Genomic DNA, 14949 nt, shown 5'->3' on the forward strand with positions numbered 1-14949 from the left:
TTGGCCTCTTCTCTGTTGTGGTCCCCTTTGGCAGTCGGATGAAGTCTATGAACCCCCTTTTCTCAAAATAATATTTTAAAGCGATTGAAGGAAATGCCAAATTTTAGTTACAGGATAGAAAAATAAAGATGTAATATTTTTCATGTCCAAGTTCATAGACCATTTGGGGCTCCATGGACCCCAGATTGAGAACCTTAGATTAAATGACCTCTGCATTCTGAGATTCTCTGGTTCTTAGCCCCAGAGTTTGCCTCTTGTAACCTAGTGTACTTGTAAGCTTAGGACAGGAGCAAGAAGCTAAGTTGGCTTTCTCTCTATTCTCTCTTAGATCTGCCTTTCTGCCTTTCTTTTTTCCTCCAGGAATCTCACCCGACTCCTTTTCCAGTCTTGGAAAAAACTAACAAAACAATAAGGAAACTTCCTTCAGCATTCAGGCTTTGGACTTTGAAGATTTTTCTAAAATCACTGAAAATTCATCTTCCTTTGCATTTGGAGTTAATGACGTGGGATTCTTCTAGATGCCACTGAGCCTTTGCCATAGCTTTTTCTAGATTGTGATGTCAGAAACTGCCCAGCTTTTTATTACTCTGTGGACTGTTTTTTAGCTAAGCGGTGGTGATTTTTTTCAGAGTGGCTTGCACTCCTCACTTTTTCATACCTGTTTCGGACCCCAGGCACTGACCATTCCATGGCCTTTGCCACCTCGCAAGAACCTCATCCACTGTGCTGGAGGAGAAAGCCAGGTGATTGGTCTCTGTTCTTTATTGTACTCTCTTGGTGACAGATATGGCTACAAACACCAACTCTTCCCCTTCTGGAGCCAATGAGTTCACTTCATCTGCCTGATTGAAGCCTGGGAAAGTAGAGGCCTCTCACCAGTGCCTCATTGGAAGGGTGCTCCTCTGTGAATCATGGGCGGAGAACCAAACGCACACCATAATGGGCAGAGACCTTGGCTGCGAATGTAGTGTTTTTCTCTCTAACACTCTTTTTTTCAAAAAGCTATTTCAGTAGCAAAGAAACTGGAACTTCAAATACATGATACTGTGAATTCTCAAGCACATTCATGGAACTGTCACCCACATCCTTAACCTTTTGGCCCCTTCAGAAACAACCTTCCCCCCACCCTCAACACAATGGATCAAATTTTATGGACAGTAGTCTCAAAACAACAGCTGCTGACCACCCAAGTGGACTGTGCAACACCCACCCAGCAAGCATGATCAACAGAAGCATCAAAAAGCCCTTGTCCTACCTAATGGCTTCAGGAGAGACTAAGGGGAGGCTTAATAAGGTGTGAGAGGAAGTCTTGTTTCTGACCATGTGCTGTTCCCATGTAGGACAGTGATGAGATTGGCCTTGAACTGTCAGGTTCTGCCAAGAAGCCTTCCCAAGGCAGCTTCACTGATCTACAAGTATCAGAGCAGCCAGACCTCGTTGCTTCTCTTCTCCCCACTAAGGCCTACCAGTAGGGGTTGCTCCCTAAGCCAAGGTCCTTGTGGGCCTGGGACCTTTGTCTCCTTTCCCAGGGTTGTAGCATGACCTGGGAATCAGAGCATGTCTTTCTTCCATAAGGCTTGACTATTTTCTACTTGAGTTTGAGGCTTTCTGGGTTTGGTTTTGAAGTGTTAGAACTAATATCCTCAGTATTCATGATCGCAGTGTTCCCTTTGCCTGCCTCTGAGGCACCTGCTTAACCTAGCCCAGGGTTGTGGCCTAGAGTTGAGGATTTTCTCTCATGGTGACTGGTCCTCCCATTGGCCTGCCCCTTTAGTCCCAAACACATCTTCCTGAGCCCTAATCTGGAAGGAGCGAGGGCTTCCTAGGATGAGGAGAAGGTGAGCTGCAAGGAGGAGGCAAGAAAGTTAGCAGTTTGTCCAGGCTACAGATTGGCACCATGCAGCTCACTCATGTCAGCCACCTCCCCTCAGGCTGCCATTCTGTGGCCTTCGTGCCCTAGAGCTTGTAAACCAGGGGTGATGCCACTGCAGCCATGAGTACCCATTTATCTTGGAATTGATCCCAGCTGGAGGAAAAGAGTGGGTCTCAGCTATGGGCTGAAGTGGTATCCCTTTGAGAAGGCAGCCCCACCCCCTACCTTTAGTCACAAAGACTAATCCAGAATGGAGCCAATAAAGACACAGCCCCAATCAAGAAAGTGCCATGAGCCACGGTATATCCAAGCAAAGCCCAAAATTCCCAAGAGGAAGCTGGCACTCACCAGAAGAGGGGGCGAGGCTTGGACAAGCAAACATGTCCTTTGTCACATAGGGAACCAGGCCAGAACGAGTGGAAGGCTCATTGTAAGCCCATCACCATTAGTAGGGAAAACACCACAAAGCATCTCTTTCTATGGGGCAGAGGCCGCAGTATCATCTTCACATATGAAGGACAGAGCAAAGAGTTGAGAACATTATCAAACGTACCAGTAGGGTCCAGAAAGTTTGGTGTGAGGCTCCTCTTTTTGGCAAGAATGAGGACTGAGCTTTACTGAACAGCTGTCCAGAGCAGGGTGATACGACTTTTAAAGCATGAACATGGTAGGGCTGAGTCCTCATCCTTGGAGCTCTTGGAGTCCCTCATTGACTCCTGCAAACCAAGCCCCAGAGAAGTGAAAGGGCTTACCCGTTGTCACACAGCTAGCCTGTGGCTCCTTTTACTCCATTACCAGGCTCACTCACTAGCTGTGTGGCCTTAGTCAAACGTTCTTCTCCCCTGTGGGCCTGTTTCCTCCCTCAAGCACAGCGGGGGTCATTTGGCCTGCAATATTCCCTGCCCCACAGCCTCCCTCTTCTCTCCTGCCCCTGACCTCAACCTGGCAATAGATGATGAGACTATTTGGATTTTTCTTTGCCTATTGTATGCAAAGGAGATGGCGGGCTGCCCTGCCAGGGCACCAAGGGCAGAGGAAACGTGTGTGGCAAGATCAGAACTCCAAGGGGCTCAACAATACTCCCAGATTTAGGGACTTGGCAGGAACTTGACCAAAGTGACTCAGACACACCACAGACAAGTTTCTCTACAGTTTTATTCTCTTCCACCCCAAGATGAGAATGCAGGGATGGCTCTCTCACCGCCAGATCATCCCTAGCTGCAGGCTATCCAGAGTTTCTGTTTACAGCATCTCAGGCCCATTCAGTATCCAGTATGGTGGGGTGGGGGGAGGGCAGGAGAAGGGAGCCTAAGCTCCCCACCCTAGCAGTGACTGGTTTCCTTGCTCCAGACCCTGTTCCACCAATTTGGTCCCCAATCTAGATTTCTTTCTACAAATCACTTTCAAGTGTATTATTTTAGTTGCAAAGAAAAAAATGAAGGTTTGTAAATTAAAAAAAAAACCCTCACAATTATGTATTGTATTGAATAGCTGTTTACATTTCTTGATGAACTAGGAGCTATGGCAGCAGAATCAAACTGGGAAAATTCTTAGATTAAATTAGGTGATGATCGGGTCTGCTATTTGGGACTTTGGTAGTGAGAGGCAGGGTAGGTTGTGATAGTGTTTAGATATACTGGGTCGGTCTTGCTGCTTGTATTACTTTTTCAATAAATTTCAAACAAAGACTTGGTCTGCTTATTTCCTATAACGTCCCTAACAAAAATGAATCATGGGAAGGGGACCCAAATCTAGCCCTTGTTCTGGATCCTGGTGCCTACCCTGCCAAGAAAACAGCTTCCAAGTGAGTCGTAAAGGATTTCTGAGAATCGGCCACTATCCCAGGCCAATTGGAACTAGGCCCCTGTGGAAAGGGGGTGGGGGTTGGAGGGACTGGGGCCTGTGGTGCTATTGCAGTCCTAGAGCCAAGAGAAATAAACTGGAGATGGGGTGGGTAACCTGAGGAAGAGACTTGGGGTCTGCACCCTGGGCCTGTTTCCCCAAAGCACATCAGCCCTCTGCAAAGAGAGGCAGGAGGCACCCCAACTCGCCTTATAGACTCCTAGGTCCCAGCAATAATCACTTAACTGCAGTGCATTTTTTCTATTCTCCCCATCCCCCCCACCTTCGTTCAAATGTCATCCCAGGGCTCTGGCTGGGCTTGGGAAGACAGCTTTGCAGATCGAAGGTCAGTGGAGGGCTGGGGCCAAGAGGGAGAACTTGTCAAATCCCGGCCCTTTCCCGAAATTCATCCTCCAGGTATTGCTACAGGCCTGGAGCAGGAACAGGTGGCCTGGCTTCCGGCTTTCTCCTCTCCAACTAGTCAGACCCAGGAGAGACTGGGGCGTGGAGAACAACGATCGATAGAAGCCCTGGGACGAGCTCAAGGTCTACGTGCCAGCTCCGGTGTCTGGAAGATGCTCTGTGGTGGCATCCGGACGCCTCTGTCCTACTCCCGCCATGTTGTGCGCACACTGCAGTCTTTATAAGTATGCACCAGAAGCTCTTCAGACCCGGGCCCCTAAGGCCGCACCGCCGTCCAGTTTGGTATAACCGCCCAGGCTGAGCAGGTCTAGGCGGGGCCAGCTGCGGTGTGCACGATCGCGGCCGGGCGGGGTTCCCAGCAGCATCCCTCCTCGGCCCAAGTCCAGAGATTTGGAGTGCCCCGCAAGAACCTGCGGCTGCACGGCGATGACCACGTGTCCCAGCCTGCCCCGAGGACTCCAGGGTGGGGAGGGCTCCCCTCGCGGCCCTGGGGCTCGCAGCGACCACCTGGTGAGCGGCGGGGCAGGCAAGGCCGGGCGGAGGCTCGGGGGCTCCGAACGCAGGCTCCGCACGGACGGGACGGGGGAAGCGCCCCGACGGGGCGAGAAGTCTCTAATATCGGGCTGCCAGACCCCCCCAGGCGGCAAGGCAGTCCTGGAGCCGCTGTCCCAGGCAGGGCTGTCGGGGGGCCGCAGTGCCTGTGCCCGCAGTGCCCCTTGGCGGAGCCGTCGGGTCTCCAAGTCCCGATTTTCGTAGAGTAGCGTGTTGGCGCAGATGAAGATGAAAAGCCCCACGCCCATGACCACGGGTCCCAGGAGCCTCAGCTTCTCGGAGGGGCCTGGGAGACGGCCCGACCGTCGTATCTCTGCCGGCGCCGAGGTGTTGGCCGCCCGGGTCCCCGGCGTCCCCACGCGGTGGGGCCAGTAACCCGCCACGGCCACGGCCATACCCACCAGCACCACGAGCGCCCCCAGCGCCGCGAAGGCCCCCGACGGCGAGCGCAGCCGCAGCCGAGCCCGGAGCCCCAGCAGCTCGGGCTGGGAGCAGCGGCGGCGGCCCAGGCGGCGGCGGCGGCCCAGGCGGCGGAGGGCTCGGGCCGGGGCCGAGGGCAGACCGGGGGACTCCGGACTCTGTGCCTGCCCGCGGGCTCCAGGGCTCCCTGCCGTCATCGTCCCGTAGTCAGGGCGCTCTGCGGAGGGAGAAGGAGTGTCAGCCGACGGAGCCCGGAGCCCGGACGCCCGGGTTCGGCGCCCTGGCACCCGCGCCTCGGTCTCTCTGGAGAGGAGCCCCGGTAGAATGGGATGCTGCTCTCAGGGCCCGCTTGGAGATCCCTTCCCGGCGCCCCCGGATTCTCCGGGGCCGCAGGCGGGGAGCCGCCCCCGCTCGGGTTTTCCGCAGCGAAGCTCCGAGCCAGGGAGACGCGGCGGGAGCCAGAGTTGGCCGGGTCGGCGGAGAGGCTGAGGGCAGTGGAGCCGCAACACGCTCTCCGCCCCATCCGGAGGCTCCCTGGGGCCAGGGCCAGGTTGGGCTGACTCCGGCCGCCCCCTACCCACCCCCACTCCCACCCCCCGATTGCTTGATGGGCTGCGCTGGGGCAGGGGCCCGAGGTGTCCGCAGTAGCAGATTCTCTACGGGTGAGTACGGCCCCGCCTCCCCAACCCCCCACCCACCTCCAGCGCACGTGGCTCCCGGGACCCGCAGGAGGGAGAACTTTAGGGGCTCCCCACTTCACCCCCTGCCCGCTCTTAACCTAGCCCGGCAAACCTCTTTGGCCAGGGCAAGGGCCCGCAAATCTCCGTTCCGGGCGGGGTGGGATGAAGGGGGGGGCGGTCTATATTTGGGAGAACCAGTCACTATGATCTCCCCCACCCCCAGCCTCCTTCCAAACCAATCCTCAGTCAGAACTAAAGGAGTAGGAGACAGCCAGGTCTTTACACAGCTCTAACTCAGGTACTTAGAGGGAGAAGCTGAAGACTTAAGAGGAGAAATCTCTACAAATTCAGGGGTCTGTAAGTAGGATACCCCCTCCCCCCCACACCGGAGAGGCAGTGAGATCGTTAAGATGAGCCGAGGAAGCCCTGCCTGCCCCTGGGCTGGAGCTAGGTTTTGAAAACAACCATTTCTGTGTGTGAGTGAATGTGAGTACTATGGAAAGACTGCAGGGGAAGGAAGCGAGAACTGGAACTGAGCGCCGAAGCCTTGGGAGGGGGGAGAAGCGGCTGAGGGGACCTCGGTGCCAGCCCAGCCTAGCTCCTCCCTGGGATGCTTCTTCTTCCCCTCCTCCCCGTCCCTGCCCCCCACCCTCCCCGGGACACTTCCCCACATTGCAGTGTTTCCAATTCAGGCTCCTTCACGATGAATCATTCCCCCCCCCTTCCTGCCTCCCTGGCCTCCTTTCCTCCACTCTTCATCACCCCCACCACCAGCAGCCCTCAGGCTTCACGGTTGTCCCTTCTGCCCTCTCCCTCTCCCCTTCATCCCCCTATCATAGACTACCCCAAACCTGCCACTGACAGCTGTCATCTCTGGTAGAGTCAGCATTGCCCTACAGAGTACATCTCAAGCTAGGGAGAAAGCGTACGGGGTGGGAGTAGGGGTAGGGAATATCTCCATTCCTGTCCTCCTGGGTCCTGCAGCATTGGGGGCAGGAAGGAGTGTGAGGAGGGAACCGGAGGACTCTAGGAGAACCAGGGGGAACCTGAGTCTTGTGCTCCCCACTACCACCGCTGCCTAAGAGCTGACATCTTTCTGGGCTACAAGGGCCCAGTCTCTTCCAGAGCTGGGTGTCCAAAAGGATCACATCCTTATTTACAAAAGCCTCGTTCTTACCGCCCCTGGTAAGTGGCAGCACATTAGTGCCTCTTGAAGATCAGCTCCTAACTTGGGGTTGGAAGCAGTCAACACACACGCACACCCCTAGAGAGATGCCCATGGACACCCTCCTCACCCCCAGTCCACTTAAGGTGGACAAACCTAACATGAATCATTATCTGTAACGAGCCTTGGTTCCTACAGCCCCCTTTGTGCTAGAAGGGGAAACTGAGGCCTGGAAAAGTGAAGGCTACCCACTGAATTCGAGGCAGAGCTGTTTCCTAAACTGCTTTGTCCACCAAACTACCCTACTTATGACCTCCATCAAGGATGCCATCTGTCTGGGGGTCTTCGACGTAGACAGAGACCTGGCTCTAGAACTCTTCTGATAAACTCCAGGCCTCCTTCTCTATAGGTTCCCTCCTTATGATGTAGAAAGGACCCCCCCCTTCCCCACCCCCCGTGGGAGGTCTTAGGAGGCTCATTGCTGGAGAGGCTGACTTCTACATGGCCCCCAGCCGAGAGGCTTGGACAGGGAGAAATCAGCGCCCACACCTCCCAGCTGAGTCCGGTCCACACCCGGGGGCCCCCCCGCAAAGTCAAGGTAGCCAGTGAGAAACGCTGAGAGGTGAAAGTGAGAGACAGTGTAAGGGATAGTGCCCTCCTCTTCTATCTCCCAGTGGTGGAGGGGGGGGAGGTGGCGGGTGCAGAGGCCATAGGGTTGGCTAGGTGTCCTCCGCCCACAGTCCAAGCCCTCCCTCCTGCTCAGCCGACGTGGGCGGGACCCGAGTTTGCCCAAAATCAACCCGAAATAATAGCATGTGGGTCCAAGAGTCCGAGACACTCTGAAAAGTTGTCAGAGACACCCTGGGGTGAACCTGGCGGGGCCTGGCGAAGCAGGACTCAGAGCGGGGGCCACCGGAACCCAGGCGGATTCGTGGGCTCCTCTGGACGTTGGAGGAGGGGGGGCGATGGCTGGGACCAGGCTGGGATTGGCCGGAGTCTAGGGAAAGGGGCAAAGTTTGACAAAGGGCCCGGGAAGTTTGGGAAGTCAGGAGGCTGCAGGGCTGGCGGCTGCTCCCTGGGCCTCAGCTTCTGGGTGGTTTCCGGACCCAGGCTCCCCGCTGTGCGGGGGGCGCTGCCATCTGAGGTTGGGATGAGGGGACCTTTTGATAGCCCGCTCCCGCCCCCTGCCACACGAAGGCCCCAGACGGCCGACCTCGCCCCCATCCTCGCCGGGCTCACCTGCTCAGGCGGGCTCCTCCTGCTCGGGCCCCGTTGCCCTGTTCCCCTCCCGCCGCGGCTCCATCCCCGACTCTCGGGCCTCTCAGAACCGCTCCCCCTGCCACCCCCTGCGGCCCATGGGCTCCGCCTCCCGTCTTCCCCGTCCCCCCAGCTCCGCCTCCGCCTCCCCATCCCCACCCCCTGTCCCGGCAAACGCCGAGAGACCGCCGCGGCCTCGCCCCTCCTTCCCCCAAAGCCTCTTAAGCTTTGCTCTCAGTCCTAGGAATCTCAGTTCTACCCCCTTCCCCATGGGGGACCACCCGATCTCAGGACACCTCAACCTAGTCCTAGGACTGCCTGGATGTGAGGCGCTGGCCTGGCCGAAGTCCCCCTAATTGGGAGGGGGCGGAGCTGCATTCAGGATTCCCCCAGCTTCAGCCCAGAAAGGGGTTGGTGGGGGTGGGGATGGGGATGGGGATGGGGGTGGGGGGGTGGCGTGTAGTAGGTGTGATATGAGGCCTACAGATTCCCCTGAACAGCCCTAGAGTCAGATTGGGGGAAGGATGTAAAGAGGTGGTTCTCCCTCTCCCATTCCCTAGTTGTTGTGAAGGCAAAGAAAGGACCCCAGAGTGGGGATTGCCCTGTGATCCCTCATGTCGGACCTCCCTACATGTATACATATCTGGCCCCACGTCCTCGCTCCCTAGATCCTCACCTGCCGCCCCCAACACACCCAGGGGCTCAGACTAAAGGCATGGATCTGCACTGGGCAGATCCTCTGGGTAATACTTTCTCCCCTCCCCCAGGCCCTCAGAAAAGGGGGGGCGGTGGGTGGTGCAGTGGTGAGAGGGGTGCGTGGGAAGTAGGTAAGAACTATTCCTAGCGCTGCTGCCGCCTCAGAGCTGCCAAGGCCTAGTGGGCCCCCAGGCCCAAAGAGAGGGTGCCTGGCAGTCCTAGGGAGTAAGTGGATTTTGGAGATGCTGGTCTTCTTACTGGCTGTCTCCTCAAATGAGCCTGGCCCAAGCGGCTATCACTGCATTCCTTCCTAAGTGGGAACCACTCAACCCTGGCCCCATCCATCTGGCCCCAGTCAACTCTGGCAAACATTGGAACTCACTGAGTAACGCTAATGGTAGGAGCCTATACCCTGCACCTCCTCCCAGGCCTCTGCTGGGCCTCCTCTGCCTTCTCACTGCTGGCCATTAATCCTTTCCTGCTCAAACCCTCTCCCTCCCTAAGGCAGCCCAGCCCAGCCTAGCCTAGCCTCTCTCATAACCACTGGGAAACCGAGGGTCATAGTTTTAAGACTTGGGAAGAACTTAGCAATCATCTAGTTCAAATCCTTCATTTTACAAGTGAGGAAACTGAGGCCCAGAGGAATTACAGGACACATCCAAGGATACGCTAGCAAAAATGGAAGAGTCAGGATTTGAACTTGGACTTTTGACTTGCAAATACAGCAATTGTTGCTGCACGGAGGGGCTTGGAGACTCAAACCCTTTTAAAGAAAGGAAATAAAGGCCAAAAAAGGAAACAACTGATGATGGAGAGGGTGCCTGCATGCTGGTCTGATTCAATCTGAGAGGCTTCCTGGAGGAGGTGAGATATCAGGAACTATTTGAATATCCAGCGTTTATGAAGACTGCCTCAGGCTAGTTCTATACACTTCTACACAGACGCAATTCAATTAAACAGCAAAACATTTATTAAGCACATTCTCTGTGCTGTTGGTAGAACCAGAATATTTCCTGTAACGTCCTCTCCCCAACCAACTCACACACATACACACTCTCTCTCTCTCTCTCTCTCTCTCTCTCTCTCTCTCTCTCTCTCTCTCTCTCTCTCTCTCTCTCTCTCTCTCTCTCTCTCTCTCTCTCTCTCTCCCCCTCTCCCCCACTCTCCCCCCCTCTCTCCCCCTCTCCCCCACTCTCCCCCTCTCCCCCCCTCTCCCCCCTCCCCCTCCCCTCTCCCTCCTCCTCCCCCCCCCTCCTCCTCCCCTCTCCCTCCTCCTCCCCCTCCCCCTCCCCTCTCCCTCTCCCTCTCCCTCTCCCTCTCCCTCTCCCTCTCCCTCTCCCTCTCCCTCTCCCTCTCCCTCTCCTTCCCTCTCTCCTCCCCTCCCACCCCACCGAAAAAAGTGAGTTAATTCAAAAGCCCTCCTGGCTGGCTTCAGAGCAGACTACAGGTAACACAGATTGAGGTGCATTTACTTCCCTCTCCCTTACCCCAGAGATTCCACCGGCCTTGGTTCTAACTGGTCCCCAGAGCACTTAACTGATAATGGAGGGTGAGGGGCAGGAGGAGGCTGCCAGGCATCTCCCAAACGTGTCCAGTCGTATGATACAGTTATGGGGCAGACTTGTGGGGGAAGGGAAGGAAGAGACACGGTCTCAGCTCTGATTGGAGAAACTGGACCCACAGGGAACTAGAGAGCAAACTAGAGACAGCGGAGGGGGTAGGGAGCTAGCCCGGGTCAGAGTCAAAAGACCCGGGGTTGGGTCCCACTCGGTATACACATAGCCTGTGAGAGACCCTGGGCTGGAGGAAGAGACTTCTTTCTTGATGCGCCCAGGCCGCTCTCCAGCTTGCCCAGAAGGTGTAAGGGTGTTTCTTCCCTTAGAGTGCCCTACAAATGAAGTCTCAGGTCTGGCCTGCACCTTATCCCATTCCCTTCCCTCCCCATCCCACCCCAAGAGATAGTAGACAATTAGAGATGTTGTCCTAGATCAGGAGCTCTTAATCTGGGTTTCATGAAGATTTGTGGACTGATTTCAGGGGGTCTATGAGCATGAATGAGAAAAAAAAAGACCATCTTTATTTTCACTAACCCCTAACTTTAGACTTTTCACTAGCTGCTAACTAGAGTCATCTTCTATTATGAATAAGCACAGTAGGATCAGGCCCCAGCACACCGCCAAAGGGGTCCCGAAGGTTAAGAACCACTCCCTGTCCTAGACCATAAAATGCCAGGGAAGGAAGAATCCCCAAGTCCACTTAGACCAACAGTGTCTTTTGACAGAGTGAAACGGCTGCAGAAAAGGAAAGAAGCTTGTCCAGTGGGCACAAGGAACTCATGGCACGACCTCTCACCTGTAAGGTTGTTCTGTCTGAGCCTCAGTTTCTCCATCTGTAAAACCAAAGGGCTTAGGAACTAGATCTCTAATTCCCTTCCAGTTCTAAAAGAGGTTCAGTGAGTTGGGGGACGGAGAGAGACAACAGGACAGGGGCCACCTTGGGCCACCCCCTTTCTCCAGTTTGTTCTGTGTCTGTGGGGATCTGGGGGATGCGGCAGGGTTCCCCTTGTCGAGCTCTGCCCTCCCCCCTCCATTCCTTCACCCCCCACCCCCATCTTCCCTACGACATTCCCTTTCCTTTCTTCCTCCTTTCACTCTCTCCGCCTGTCCCGCCCCTTGGCCTGTTCTCCGGCTCTGTCCCCCCTCCCCCCAATCCCGGGAGAGAGGAAGGGAGGAAGGGGAGGGGGCGCAGGAATGCAGAGGCAGCCCCGGCGGGCTCCGAGCCCAGTTTCCATGATGCGGGGCTGGGGGCGGGGAGAAGGGGGCGGGGGCTAGGGAAGGAGCTGAGCCTTCGAGGCGGGAAGCCCCGGAGCCGCCCACTGGGGACACATACAGCCCTGGCTCTGGGGGCTGCGGACAAGTTGTCCTAGAGCTTGGTTTGGAGAGGCCACCTCAGCCCAGCTGGAGGAAGTGTCCAGAGTGTCACTGGGGCAGCAGAGTGTTGGGGTTCAGGGGAGACAAGCAGCTGGGCCCCCGCAGAGCCGGGTAGATCTTCACAGCCCTGTCTCCAAGGGTGTGGCGATCTGTCTAACGATAGACCAACCGTGTGCCACTTGACCAGTTGGGGTCATTTCCACTGCTTGCTTTCCATTCCTAAAGACACCCATGACCTCTTTCAGTCTTGGGGTGTAATGGATGAAGGCAGCAGTGGAACAAGGAGCCCTAGGCTTCTAATCTTGCTGCCCTATGTGACCCCTAGCAAAGCTGAGCCTTAGCTTTCTCCTGTGAGGGGCCCCTCCGAGTCTAACATGCTGGGATCCTTCTCCCCCTCACACTCAGGGAACCCAGGTACCCCAGCAGGGACCCCTTCCTCTTTTCTGGGACAGGACTAATCCTCCCTGGAGAGGTGCTCACGAGTCTAACATGCTGGGATCCTTCTCCCCCTCACACTCAGGGAACCCAGGTACCCCAGCAGGGACCCCTTCCTCTTTTCTGGGACAGGACTAATCCTCCCTGGAGAGGTGCTCACACTAGCCCTGGCTGTTAGATAAGAATTTGGCTTCCATATTCGATAGAAAGGGCTTTGTGGGGAGTTGTCCTGAAGTGGAGTTAGCAGTTAGAAGCAGGGAGGCTCTGGCTTGGGGTGGGAGCAGTGTGACTATTGGGGTGTCCCGGAGGTGATGGGACCATGGGGAGGAATCCTAGGTTGTTGGTCAGCATGCTCCCATCCCCCACATCATTAACAATTCAGAGGAAAGTTTTTCCCCCCCAAAAGTGACTTTGGAGAGGAAGCCAGGCCCCTTGTTCCCCAGAGAGGGAGGGAAGGGAAAGGAGGAGGGTGAGAGGACTGAGCCTGGGAGACCCAGAAAGGTTTCAATTAGCAGCTGCAGGGAATGGAAAATATTATAATGTTATGTAAGTGGCCTCGTTAGGTGAAGGGGGGCATGGCTCCCCAGAGCTTCAGGGATGAGAGGTGGGGGGACAATTTTAGCTCCAAGGGGAAAGGAGATGGTGAGGCAGAGGATGCTAGAGATGGGGACAGTGCTTAGGATGTGGGAGAGAAGGCTCCAGGGATAGAGATCAAGCCTGGGGGTGTGGGGGGAGGAGATGGAAACCGACAGGGCTAGAAGACAGTAGATCTAGGTGATAGGGATGGAGACAGAGGATTCAGGGGGTGGTGGATGGACAGGGCACAGAGCTCAGGATGAGACTGGGGACAGAAGAGGCAAAGGTTGGGGGGGATGGGGAGTTCGAAGGATGGGGATGGGGATAGAGGATTCAGGGCATGGTGCATGGAGAACTCAGGATGGGGGCCAGTGGATCAGAATAGGGAACCCACAGGGTCCCTCAGCATTGTGGGTAGAGAGATTGCCCTCCAGGGGAGAAGGGCTTCTATTTCTCCTTAACTAGTTGTTCTCCCACTATCACATCCTGTTCTGCCTCCTGTGACCCCAAGCCACATGCCACCTTCCCTCCCTCACTCCCCCCACTTCACCCAAGCACTTTGCTATGGGAATTCTACACAGAGAGGAAGCAGCTCCAGGGTAGGGCACCAATGAAGACTCTTCTCCCCTGGGATACTGAGGGAGGAACCATATTCATCTGATCCAGGCAGATCCTCCCCTCCTCCCCCATACACCTTTTGTAGGCCAGGGGAAGGGAGTAGAAAGTGTTAGAGGAGCAGGGGTGGGGGAGCAGGATAGAGCGATTGGATCAATCCAAGAAAGGGATGGTGGAGCTGAGGAGAAAGCCCCAACCCAAGGGGACAGATGAGGCTCCAAGAAGACTGCCCAGAATTGGGGGTGGGGAGAAGAAACAGCAGGAAAGAAACTTGAAGAACCTTGATCTAGCTTCAGAGTGTCCAGCTCAAATAGAAATGAGGGCCGCTAAACCATGCCCAAGAATCCCTGTGAGAGGCATACTGACTTAGTTTTAATATGTAATGGTATCTATGTTTTATTGTATTTTTATTTATCTTGTAAATATTTCCTAATTACAGTTTAATCTGGTCCAGGCTGTGTTTGACACATTACTTGCCCCCCCCCCGCCCCGCCCCGTTTAATTCACTACCTGTTCCTGAAAATCTAGAGGGGGGAGGAGCAGAGAAGTTGGGGGTGCAGAAAAGCTCTAGAGAATGGGAAGAGGCAGAGAAGCTCCAGAGGGGGAGGGGCAGAGACGCACCAGAGAGGGGGAGGGGCAGAGCTGTGCTGGTAAATGTTTAACAGCTAGTTCTGCAAAAAGTGTGGCACACTTTTACATTTCCTCTGAATAATTAGCATTTTTTCCATCACTTTAAGTCTAGACAATCAACAAAACAATAAATCACGTCCTGATTTGTAGTGTTTGCCAATTTCTGAGCTGTAGATGCTGAAAAGGTAACCTTCACTCCAGGGGATCCGGGAAGAGCTGGCCTCCCCCACCCTGGTCACAGCACCATAGGTGGTGACCCAGCCAGATGGGAATCCAGACACATCCTGGCCTTAGACCTGCCCCTACTACCTGGGCCTGGCCTCTTCTACACCTACTTTCTCCAAGGAAAAAAAATCCAAGCTCATACTACACACACACACACACACACACACACACACACACACACACACACACAGAGTTATTCCACCTCTAGCATCTCTCTAGCTCTGTCAAAGAGCCACCTCTGGGAAGCCCTCCAAGCTACAAGGAACAGGGAAAAAGGCAAGGGCCTGGAATTCAGGAGACTTGACTCTTACCCTTGGCTCTGCCACTAACTGATTGAGTGACCTTAGATAAAGCCCACCTGGCTCTCTCTGGGCCTGGTTTTCTGATCTGTATAATGACTATTTTGGAATAGTCTCTAAGAACCCCTATTCTAAGGTTTCCCCCATCCTAGCTTTGATATTCCATTTTCTGAGGTCCCTCCTAACTTTGACATCCTATGTTTTAAGGCCCCTCCCAGCCCTGACATTTTGTGTTCTAAAGGCCCTCCCAGCTCTGACATTTGGGATCCTAAGGCCCTTCCCAGCTCTGACATACTCTGTTCTTTGATGGTTTTCTAGGACTCCCCTTTGG

The 14949-nt window shown here is 55.1% G+C and overlaps 2 protein-coding genes across 10 annotated transcripts in view; one reads left to right on the forward strand and one right to left on the reverse strand.

Moving 5' to 3' along the window:
• The window catches only part of EPB41 (erythrocyte membrane protein band 4.1), a 193975-nt gene extending 190414 nt beyond the window's left edge, over nt 1–3561 (forward strand). For 7 of the 9 annotated variants that reach the window (XM_036745677.1, XM_036745669.1, XM_036745673.1 and 4 more), the window contains one exon: nt 361–3180. The gene's annotated coding sequence lies outside the window, so the exon portion shown is untranslated. Of the gene's footprint in view, nt 1–360 lie in introns of all 9 variants that reach the window. The other 2 variants (XM_036745672.1, XM_036745676.1) reach the window with 1 other exon arrangement.
• TMEM200B (transmembrane protein 200B) lies at nt 3550–8277 on the reverse strand. The gene is made up of 2 exons (XM_036745678.1): nt 8195–8277; nt 3550–5327 (listed from the first exon to the last, which is right to left on the reverse strand). Exon 2 carries the CDS (start codon nt 5305–5307, stop codon nt 4381–4383), a length of 927 nt encoding a protein of 308 aa, XP_036601573.1. The 5' UTR covers nt 5308–5327; nt 8195–8277; the 3' UTR covers nt 3550–4380.
• Between the last annotated feature and the right edge of the window lie 6672 nt (nt 8278–14949).

Source organism: Trichosurus vulpecula, chromosome 2 (assembly GCF_011100635.1).
Source record: "Trichosurus vulpecula isolate mTriVul1 chromosome 2, mTriVul1.pri, whole genome shotgun sequence".
NCBI lineage: Eukaryota > Metazoa > Chordata > Mammalia > Diprotodontia > Phalangeridae > Trichosurus > Trichosurus vulpecula.